This window comes from Orycteropus afer, unplaced genomic scaffold (genome assembly GCF_000298275.1).
Source record: "Orycteropus afer afer isolate SDZICR_OR568_19922 unplaced genomic scaffold, OryAfe1.0 scaffold00211, whole genome shotgun sequence".
In the NCBI taxonomy this organism is placed as follows: Eukaryota; Metazoa; Chordata; class Mammalia; order Tubulidentata; family Orycteropodidae; genus Orycteropus; species Orycteropus afer.
In genome coordinates, this window is record NW_006921798.1 from 2,992,269 (window position 1) to 3,004,476 (window position 12,208).

General features: G+C 35.8%; 1 protein-coding gene across 1 annotated transcript in view; it reads right to left on the bottom strand.

Annotated features, from left to right (window-relative positions):
• The window catches only part of ARHGEF38 (Rho guanine nucleotide exchange factor 38), a 257,682-nt gene that overhangs the window by 158,695 nt on the left and 86,779 nt on the right, over nt 1-12,208 (bottom strand). Inside the window, exon 3 of the mRNA XM_007948295.2 lies at nt 3,926-4,049. Within this exon, the coding sequence (XP_007946486.1) occupies nt 3,926-4,049 (124 nt within the window). The remainder of the gene's footprint in view (nt 1-3,925; nt 4,050-12,208) is intronic.

Here is a 12,208-nt window from a genome sequence, read left to right on the forward strand (position 1 = left end):
ATAGCAGGGATTGTGGGGCTGGCGCGGGATCGGGCAGTGTTTCGTTCTGCTGTGCATGGGGTCGCTATGAGTTGGAAACGACTCGACGGCACTTAACAACAACAACAACAACATTTTGACATCTCCCATATGACATCATGACATGTACCACTGGTGACTAATGCTGTTCTCACCAAATCACTGCTAAAGGCACAGATTCCTGCTTTAGGTACAAATTGAAATACTGCTGTAAGGAACCAAACTACTGCCATAGAACAACAGTGCATCACCAACTACACCTTCAAAGAGCTGAAAGCTCTAAATTGTCTTTCTCTCCAAGGACAAACTCACCATCAGGAGAAATCATAAGAAAAATTATATTTTCTTTATAACAAGCTTCTTTTAGCTTTTGTTCTCAGCACAGTGTACATGAAGTAAGCAAGTAAAGTAGACTCAGGTGCATCCATGACTCAACTTTTTAAAAATATTTTGAAAAATTACAAAATGCAAATACATATAAGGGGATCAATTAGAGTTTTGGTTGTCTTTTACGATATAACGAACCACTCCAACACTTAGAGGATTAAAACAACAAAATTTCATTTTCTTGGACAATTCTGTTGGGTAACTCGGCTTCGCTGTATGGTTCTTCTGCTTCACGTTGTATCAATGGGGCTGCAGTCATCCAGGGATTCTTGGGAACTGTAACATACTAGGTGCCACATTTATAAGTCTAGTGCCTTGGCTGAGATAGCTAGCCTGGTTTCAGTTGATATACTGGGATAGCTGAATGGTCACATTCTCACTCCATGTAGTCTTAGGTCTGCTCTTTCTCCCTGTGGCTTTTCCACATGATATACCCAGCAGGCTAGCTAGACTTCTAAAATAGCAAGTTTCCCACTTTACAAAAGCAGAAATTGACAGGCTTCCTTCAAGTTTAGCCCAGAATTTGCACAATGTCATTTTTGTTGCATTGCATTAGTTAAAGTGAGTCACAGGGTCAGCCTGGAGTCCATAATGTGCATACAGTGCATAGTGGTATGAATACCAAGAGACATGGTCTATTGGAGACTACCTGCAGAAGCTATCTACTGAAACTGCTGTTCACTCTGCCAAGTGTGGAAATGATACTTAATATGCTAAATATCTCTTCATAGAAGAAAATGTGTTACTCTATTAGATACGAACCATCAAGATGCACAGGTATTGGGAACATCAAAAACTACACACATCTAGCAAATCTGTTTATTTTAAGAAATGTGATTAGGACTTCAAAAAAGTCACATTTGATCAAATTTTCAGCTACAAAAAAAATTAAGCTTTATAAGCAGATGGGTCAGTTTTATATTCTCAGGATAAATGGCAATTTAGTAACAATTACAACATTTTAGATATATTTGTTTAGGATAGGTACTGGGTGTGGTGCTTACCTTTGTGGGTCAACTTGGCGGGGGCTGGTTGAGTGGGTGGACAGCTGAATGTAGATATTCCCCATGGTGAGACTGGTAATCAACTCTATGGTGGAATCTATTGGAGCAGCTCAGTAGCTGCTTTGGGTATGTGGTCTGCTTCCCATATATAAGAAACAGCTTTGGGAACAGTCTCTAGCACATAAGGTTGCTATGAGTCGGAGCCAACTGGGAGGCACCTAACAACAACTACAACCTTTTTTACTAGATTCTTTTTTTACTCCTTCTTTTCATGAATCTTTACTCCATCTTAACTTGATGACTCACCATGTCCCAAACATACTTGGCGTTTGACATTTACTGTCTATATTTTTTATCATGTTGTTACTTAAATTTCTCCTCAACCTGGACCCTAATGGTTGGAAGTTACCTTTAAGATCTAGCCCAAGTAACATCTTCAAGGTTTCTGATTCTCCTCTAGAAATATTACCTTTTTCCTCTGAAGTTATATTGCAGTCTAGAAACTACTCTGATACTATAGTACACACAAATCACTTCAATTCAAGGATCTGTTTCATTGCAAGCTTTTGAAGGACAGAGATGATCTCTTTCATTTTTTGAACCCCAACAATACCATACACCACCTTATTCTTTAACATGTACTCTCTATAACTGTTCATTAGGTGAAATAATAAATGAATGTTCAATGAGTCCATTCTAAAGTGATAATGAATAGAGTATTTTATTTTAGAAAATGTTTTTACAAGTTACTGGGGATGTTTAATTGCAAGAAATTATTGAATTAGTAGGATAATTTAAACCTGTCCACAAGAAAAATACTTTTCGGTAGGCTGGCCTTTGGTCTTTAAAAACACTGCAACTAGGTCATTTCTTTTACCTATGTATCAGATCAGCCTTGCTTGTTATATGGTAGATTTTTCATAAATAGTAAACAAGACCAACTTTATATCTTTGATTTTTTTGTACCAAATAAATATATGAAATGTGTGTGTGTGTGTGTTTCAAAGAATGGTTTTACATCAAACTTGACTATTTGTGGCTTCTTTGAAAACAGTGACATTGTCAGAGTGGATGAAAAGAAATTTTACTATTATTCTATATGTATTTCTGAATTGTTTTAACATTTTTGTAACAAGTATATATTGGGTATTATGTTTAAAATGGAAAAATGATAATTCTTAAAAACACTTAGCCTACATGGCACTGTATATACAATACCTTTATGTGGCAACTATCTTCAAGAAGTTCATAACACAGTATTCCCTTTGAAACTCTCAAGAAATGGAGAAAATAAAATGTTGGTTCAACATTATTCAAATGATATTATCTCTATTTATTTTTGAAAATCTTACCAGAGTAAGAAAATAAATACATCTTTCTATCTTGTTTGTGGGAGCTCTGGTAGCGTAGTACCTAAGGCATTTGACTGCTAACCAGAAGGCTTGCAGTGCAAACCCACCAGCCACTCCTCAGAAGGAAGGTTGAGCAATCTACTTCCGTAGTGATACTGCCTCGGAAACCCAAAGAGGCATCACCACGAGTGAGATCCAACTTGACAGAGGTGAGTTTTTTTTTTTTTTTATCATTGTTTGAAAGTAAAACCATATTTGAAAAGCAAATGAAATAGAGAAAAAGAAAACACACGGAAAGAAGTGTTAAGTTATATTAAGATTTTTTAATATAAATCTTTGTGTAAAAGACAATGTAAAAATAAGTTGATTTATGGGTATATTATCCAAAAACATTCTGACTAGAGTCAATAACACTATTAAAAATATTTAAATATTTAATTCTTTAAGACTCAAGTAAGTGGTAGCCATAAAATAAAATGAAAAAACATTTGGAAGGCAAAGAGTTTGAAAGTCTGAAAATTAAAGAGCAAATGGCTTGCTTAGTTCTACTGAGGAACTTCAGTAAATGGATAGAAACCTACTTGAAAAGAAATAAGAGTTTGTGTAATTTCAATGAGCTTAAAGATTGTGTTATGGATTGAATGGTTTTCCCCAAAAATACATGCTGTAAATCTTAACCTCTATGCTTGTAGCTATAATCCCACTTGGGAATTGGGTTTCTTTGTTACGTTAATGAGAGAATTAGTGCAGGGTGTATCTTGAGTCAATCTCTTTTGAGATATAAGATATTAAATACAAGCAAAAGCAGAGATAGGGCAAAAGAGATGCAAAGCCACATGAAAATCACCCAAGAGAACCCAAGTTCAAAGAGACAAAGACCTTCCTCTAGAGCCCACACAGAAAGAAAGCTTTCCCACAGAGCCATTACCCTGCATTCAGACTTTTAGTCTCCTAAACTGTTTGAAAATAAATTTCTGTTTGTTAGAGCCACCTATTCGTGGTATTTCTGTTATAGCACCACTAGATAACTAAGAGATGGTTTAAACATTTATATCTCTCCTGGGGAGCTTGGTGATTCAGGAAAAAACAAAACCAAACCAAAAGGAGGTTATTAAAATATTATTTCATGCTGCATTGTAGGATTCAGGAAGTGAATAAACATACCGATTACTTGCATGGTGGGTTCCACGTCTGTTGTGGCCTCTTCCAACAATGATAGCAGCTTGGCTGATATCTGATGCACGGATTCAATGTTGCTAAACAAGCCATCCACGTCCAGCCTATCAATCTAAAGAAACACAAACACTGAGTGCCAGCTGACAGAGAGGGACACACTGTATTTAGGATGTTTTCTCCTGCTAAACAGTAAACAGTGTATGTGCCTGCTCATGCTGTCTCTGTAAACCATTTCTGTAAACATTCTTGTTTGGGATTTCTAGAGTAAATGTGTTGCTTTTCATCCAAGATATTGAGATGGCCCATATGTTACCTCTGTCTTTCTTTATTTTGAATAAGTTTTAATGACCTGAATGCTCATCTATGCATCTCTACAGGAATCAACTCAATGAGAGTGGGTTTGTCCTCTCTAAAAGTATGTGGAATCCTGGGTGATGAAAAGAGCTATGTGCAAAGCTACTAACTGAAAGGTTGTAGTTTGAACCCACCTGGAGCCTGGCTTTCTGTTTCCCAAAAGTCACAGTCATGAAAAACCCCTATGAAGCACAGTTCTACTCTTCAGTGCACAGGGTCTGCATGAGTCAGAACTGACTCTACAGCAATTGGTTTTATGAAAAAATGTACTAGAGTACATAAATCTAGAATACTTCACTCAGGTGCCTAAGGTGTTTGACTGCTAGGCAGCAGGCTGGTGGTTCAAACACACCAGCCACTCCTCAGAAGGAAGGTTGGGCAATCTACTTCTGTAGAGATACTGTCTGGGAAACCCAAGGAGGGGTTGTTATGAGTCAGATACGACTCAATGGCAGTGAGTTTGGTGTTTTGGTTTTTTACATAGAAGACTTCAATCCTTACCCTTGAAAAGTAATTATTTTCAATTATTTGTGTTTTTAAATCACAGATGTTCTAAAAGTGATCACACTAGATATGTTGTTGTTGTTGTTATGTAACATCAACTACTAGATATACTAGGTTTTTATTTGCTTTTCTTTCTTTTTTAAAAAAATTTTCTTTCCTTAAATTACATTTTGCAAAAAAAAGTAAATGGAAAGCTTCACCAAACATATTCTAATAATGAAAGATTCACCAGATTTTGTAAATGTATGTACATCCACAGAGAGCCATGTAATTATTTTTAGATTCTATAACTGGTGCTTATATTTATTTATTTATTCATCCATCCTTTCATCAGATATTTCTAGAGCACCTTCAGTATACCAAGAATTATGATAGAAGCCAGACTTTGTCATAGGTACTGGCTGTAGTCTAAGGATGGCCAACTATCAAAAGTTATCAAAGTAAATTTTGGGAGGGATATGCCCTGGTTTTTCTGAGTCTTACTCAAATTTTTTCCCTCTAATTTAAATCAGATTTTCTTCCATAATTAAATAGAATCTATAAAGGGTATGCCCAGATTCGTGTAAGCTCCCCTGGGCTATAGCAGGGAACAGGAAAGGTGCTTTTTACCCATGGTTTATTATTCATGAGACCATAGGTGGATAACTTAGTCATCAGGAATCGAGTCATGAAAGAACTTCTAAGGTAAAAAGCAGGGTTATTGGTCCAAAACCAGGTCAGCAAAATTAGGAGCAAGACAGAGGCAGAGAATCTAGTGAAAGGTCAGAAAAATGGGCTGAAAAATTAAGGAAGTCAGAAACAAGGGATGTAGAGACAAGCTTGGAGAAATTCTAGAGATGAAAGCCAACAACTGCAGCTTTTTCCCTTCACTTTCATCATCATTTCTTGGGAGTTCCAGGACTACTTAAGCGGGAGGATGGAGGAAATGTGTTGTTTTTATCCCAACCTTTTTTGACATCGACCCAATTTTTGTCTATATTGGAAACGGACACTATTTTGATAAGAACATGCTATTATTGAACACAGAAGTGTGACTTCAAATTGTGCCTTGTTTAAACTTTAGAACTGTTGCCGCTATTTCTTATATGATAGAGTCTTGCTGTACCCAACATTTCTTTCAACTGTCTTTGGAAATTTCTCATCTTCCTGTAATCAGTTACATTATCAAGATAACTCCCAGCCTCCCTTGTAGTCAAATTACGTGTGACTCTACGCAGTGGGTTTATTCCAATGCAGGATTATAATTTTTTTTCCTTATACTATTTTTGCATATTCTGAAATTATTACATTATAATCACTATTGTAACATTGTACGGTGCAACACATAAGTTTCCCCAAAGTTGTCCAAGAACAAAGCTTTTGCAGATTGGTTTATATTTTAAATGAACTACTTTTAAAATTCTTAAAATCATTGTTTGAAATGAATCCTTTTAAAATGTGAAATTCCATCCCCTAATTTACCTGATTTATAGATTGAAGATCAGATTTAATTCATATAATGTATTCTTCACATTATTATGAATATACTATATGAATTAAATCTCATCGTCCATCATTTTGAAGACTAAGGTGCAGCTAACCTACACCATGGTATTTTCAACTACGTAATATGCATGCAAAAGCTGGACAATGAGTAAGGAAGACCAAAGAAGGATTGATGCCCCTGAATTATGGTGTTGGCTAAGAGTATTGAATATACCATGGGCTGCCAGAGAAATGAACAGATCTTTGAAAAAGTATAGCCAGTTTTGGGACTGTATTCAAATATATGGTGGGGAATGGGAAGTGGAGTAAGATGGATACCAGACAAAGAAAAAAAGAAAAAGTATAGACAGAATGCCCCTTAGAAGGGAGGATGGCAATGCTTCATCTTATTTACTGTAGATATGTTATGAGGAGGGACTGAACCCTGGAGAAAGATATCATACTTGGTAAAGTAGAGTGTCAGTGAAAAAGAGGAAGACTCTCAACAAGATGGGTTCACACAGTGGCTGGAACAATGGGGCACAGATATAGTAATGATTGTAAGGATGGTGCAAGATCATGCAGTGTTTTGTTCTATTGTACGTGGCGTAGCTGTGGGTCAGAACCGACTTGACGGCACCTAACAACAGCAACAGCAACATCATTCCTATTAGTATTTCTTTTGTTGTGCAACCTTTATTCTGAGGAAATTCTAGTGCTTTGTATTTATTATTTCATATATAATTTCAACTTCTTAGTAATATATGAATTTTCTCTGTAAAATTTGAAGATAGGAAAATTAATCCAGAATGAAAACTGATGCCATACTTAAAATTATGCAAGGAGTTAGAGAAAGGGCAGGAACCAAAAACTGATTGTTTTGATGTGTTCCTTAGGGTATTACAAGCTAATACTAATAATAGAGAGCTTGGCCGGCTCTGTTTCGAGTTTTGTTTGTTCTTGAGTTTTCCACTAAGTTGTCACTTCTACAATTCATTTTCCAAGGTCAGTGTCCTGCATGTCTGTCTAGTTTAGATTATAAATCCATTTAGCAAGGATCTAATTCTGCATTCTATCTATAATCTTACCTCAATGCAATAAATATTAAATAATAAACTACAGGTTTTAATTACATTTCTTCCTGAAGGACAGGAAGGATTAAAACATCAGTTGGACTGGTTTCAATCACTTGTATTACCATGGCCCCATGGAGATTATGTGAATCATAAAATGAATTCATGTCCAGTCACTGTTATGCCAAGGAACAAACAAATGCCTGATCCAGATAGGCTTTTAAAACTGGTGGATGATTTTATGATTACTGTAAAAATCAAGAAAGCATCTATTTACATTTATTAATCATTTACTAGAAACAGGCAATGCTCTAAGAGCTTAGTGAAATTGTGTCTTGATTGTATTAAAATTAATTTTTTGAAACGATATTTAGTCTAAGTATGTATACATTATTCTAAGTGAAGTCGATATATAATAATTCAAACTTACAAATCAGAAAAATTAAAGAAAAATATTTCCTTTGTCAATTTAATTTTTGTTTAAAAAATGAAAATATTCATCCCAACATATATTTCAAATAGTAAGTTTCCATTACATTTAAACACTTAGTGAACCTATAGTTACATATATGTCAAACTTCTCAGGTATAAATATCTAAATAAAGGAAAACATACCTACAAAATTACATTAATTCCAAGACCATAATCATTGTTCCAGAATTACTCTGTACCTCCACGGGCACCTTGCACTTACTGTTTCCAAGGTAATTATCTGCATTTTCCTACTTTCAAACTTTAGTTCAAGTCCTTACTTTGCTAAAAAATGCTTTGTCCTCATAATTTCCTTTCTATATGCTACCCATCTGAAATGGAATATGGTAATGATAGTGTTTGTCTGTCAGGCAGTTTTGTCCATCTTTTCCCCTCAACCCAGCTTTTCTTTTTCAGGTAGAGGAAGATCTTTTTGGGAAATCACAGCTCTCCAACTCTAACTGGCCCTGGTGGAATTGTCAGTCATAGTGCCCGTCCCCTTCTCTGACACCTACAGTGGTAAATATGTGAGCTAGGCTGGACAATTAGTATATCCTATGCTCCAAGCCACAGTGATTGCTCCAGAATGGTCAGGTGCCCCACGGAGAGCCAATGAAATCACCGCTGATTTTTAATAAAATGAATTTTGGTAAATAAAGGGCTTGGATTGAGGCTCTAAGTATGTAAGTTTCTATCTTCAGCAGTCATTTTTTTTTAAGAACTTGGGATAAAGTCAACACAGAGAGAAAAGCTAAGCCTATGCCACCAGACTGGTAGTGTAGTGCCTAAGGCACTTGACTGCTAACCAGAAGGCTGCAGTTCAAATCCACTAGGCCACTCCTTGGAAGGAAGGTTGGGCAATCTACTTCCATAGTGATACTGCTTCGGAAACCCAAGGAGGAGTTCGCTATGACTCGACGGAGTCGCTATGACTCTGTCTCGACGGCACATAACAACAACAGCAACAACATCTACTATTCTAAGGAGTTCTGATGACATAGTGCCTAAGGCATTTGACTGCTAACCAGAAGGCTAGTGGTTCAAATCTACCTGCCACTCCTTGGAAGGAAGACTGGGCAATCTACCTCCATAGAGATACTGCCTGGGTAACCCAAGGAGTGGTTGCTATGAGTTGGAACTAACTTGACAGCAGTGAGTTTGAGAGTACTGGCCTCTGAATGACAAATATACAGAGATCAAAAGTGGTTTAAAGAAAAAATAAAATTACATAATTTAGTTCAAAATATCATGTGAAATGAATATTTTCTAATTTTCGACCTAATTTTATCTATAGAAACATATCAGTGTGCTCAGTTTGGCTATTACTATACTTGGCAAATTTGTTGATTGAGGTCAAACCTCCCCTTATTTTATACTGTGTGAAATCTCTGTTTATTGTTTTCTGTTTAATGAGCCCTGGGCTACTCAGACTAAACCCAATCACTGGAGGAATAATCAGACATTATTAAGTATCCTGTGGATCTGCAACCAAAAACACCTTTAAAAGAGAACCCTGTAAAAAAGTCAAGAAATAAATGTCTCTTTTTAAATAAATGAAACTATTATCATAAAAGTAGTTAATGTTCATTGTAGAAAATTAAGGAGGAGTAGGAAAGCAAAAGAAATAAACTACAATCACCCTAATTCTACCACTACTACAATAGTGATAACCACTGATGATATTTTGAGGTGTGTCCTTTGACAGTATTTTTCTCTGCATGTGTGTAGATGTGTACAACTGTAAAAAAAGAATAAATGAAATAATGTTGAAATTTTTTTTTATTTACCAGCATAACAAGAATGTTTTTTCACTTTATTATTTTTCCTCAAATGCACCATTTTTAATGTCAGCATTGTGTAGAAATACTATAATTTACTTAAACAATCAGAATCTAGACATACTATCATTTTTACTTTATAAATAGCTCTCTTGGCAAAAATCTTGTGCATACTCATGATTATTTCCTTATGATGAATTTATATGTGTAATTACTGAGTTAAGGAGCTCTGATGATGTAGTGTTTAAGGCATTTGGCTGCTAACCAAAAGGCCAGTGGTTCAAACCTACCAGCTGCTCTGCAGAAGAAAGATGAAGCAGTCTGCTTCCACAAAGATTTAGATACTTGGAAACCTAATAGAGGTTGCTATGCATTGGAATTGACTCTAAGGCAATGAGTTTGGAATTACTGATTTGAAGTTATTAATTTTTAAAGCTTTTAGTAAGTATGATAACTGTTGACAAATTATAGCAGCAATTACAAACATTGTTTTTCTTCTAATAACCAGTGGATAAAAACCCTCAATTGAGTATCACTGCTTTGACTTCAACTTGGAAATATATTGTTAGGCTCCTAATTTGATGATCAAAATCACACAAGTGAAAAATTCTATACATATGCACATAATATTTATATATACAACCAACAATGAAGGAAGAAAATAAACATCCTTGCTTTTGAGGGCTATGGTGATTACCACCAACCAAATTCTTCTCTGGCAAGTCTAGAAAAGGCTTACAGAAGTTATGGTTTCCTTTGACACTTTAATCCATTGCTTTATAAAAGTACTCATCAAAGGATATATTTCAAATAGCAAGTCAATATCTGCCAAGTTTAGATTATAAATCCATTTATTGTATATTTTGTGTTTTTTGGCAATCAATAAGTTCAATGCAGGGTCCAATGTTGGCCCCCATCACTTACTCTAGTCATAAATTTTAGAATTAGCTTTTATATAGGGCAAATCCACCTGGATGTCATTGACTATATCTAACATGACCTTGGACTCATCATATATATATATATATATATATATATATATATATATATACTTCACCTATAAGGCAGTTCCATGTACTGCATTAGGTGAAGCCAGGGTATATTCCCTGAAATTAGGTCATTCCAGTATTAACTTTTTTAAGTCATCTACTCAATGATATTGGGGCTGTAACAACTAAGGTTTTTTTCTACTAAGAGTGGAAAAAAGTCATATTAGTTTTGGGGATGTATAAAGACAACTATAAGAAGTGAAGTCCCAGTGGAGACGTTTTGAAAGGAAGAACCCCGTCTTGTTTTGTTTCTCAGTGGGAAAACTGAGAAGGGTAATGCTTGTGAGTCAGAAATTGTAGCAACTGGAAAGAAACGATGTTGAAGGCCCTGGCAACCACTGGGCTAGGATAATTATCCAATTACTATGGCATTTACGCAGACAGTTGGCTTTTAGATTACAAAGTTTTTCTGGGTAAACTACCCATTATTTCATAAGGTTTCTTAAAATTACTGATTTATGTGGGTGAAATTTCCTGCTGTGAAACTAGATTCTAAACTGCCTAATTGAATCAAACTACAGATTGAATCAATATCACAACTAGAGAGCAAGTCTTTTAACTAATCTTGCCACTAAATGCACAGGTTACTTGATAACTGCCCAGAAACATCCAGGTCAGAAAACATTAATATAGATACACCTATATAAGTCCAGATATGTCAATACCTTTGCAGAACAAAGGGCTGGGACTCCAGGGCAGCAATCTCAGTTTGTGCAGAAGGAACAGTAGCATCAACAGGGGAGACTGATGGCCAGAGTGATGGCCAGAGGTTCCTGAGGTCTCCAAGAAAGTAAGACAAAGAAGAAGAAATCGAGCCCAAGTTTATTTTGACTAATAACAGAAAAAAAGAGTCCATGGATTGATATTTTTGGATGAGAGGTGCTTTTTTTTTTTTTTTTTTTGTCTCTCTCTCTCTGATATCCCTAGACACAGGGTCAAGCAGAAAAGAAGTTACTTGGTGAAGGTTGTGGATGGTCTTCAGGCTTTCCATCTTTTCCCATTTAGAATTTTATGTGAAATGCCCAGAGGAGAAACAGACTGCTAGGAATGGCCCTGTGGAGCTGAAGGACCAATACATTTTGTGCTACCTTTAGAAATTACAAAAATATAAAGTGAAAAAATGGATTACCTTGTCAAAACACCAAAAAAAAAAAAAAAGAAAGAAAAACCAAACTCACTGCCTTTGATTTGGATCCTACTCATAGCGATCCCGCCTTGTATTTCGGAGGCAGTATCTCCACAGAAGTAGATTGCCCAATCTTCCTTCTGAGGCGTGGTTGGTGGGTTTGAACCACCAACCTCCTGGTTAGCAGTCAAATGCCTTAGGCACCACACCATCAGAGCAGAAAGAAGTAATTTGGTGATATTTTAGACCTGTGAAATTATAACAAAAATACATACAATTTTTACGTATTTGGTCCAAAAATTAAACATAAGACTTGGCATGATGGATGGGATTAACATTTTTGTCCTTTGATAACCTGAGTACTCATTATCTGTTAGTGTGTGTGTATACACATGTGTGAGTGTATGTCTATATTTTCACTCAAACTCAGAGCTTATTAGGGTAAAAAACAA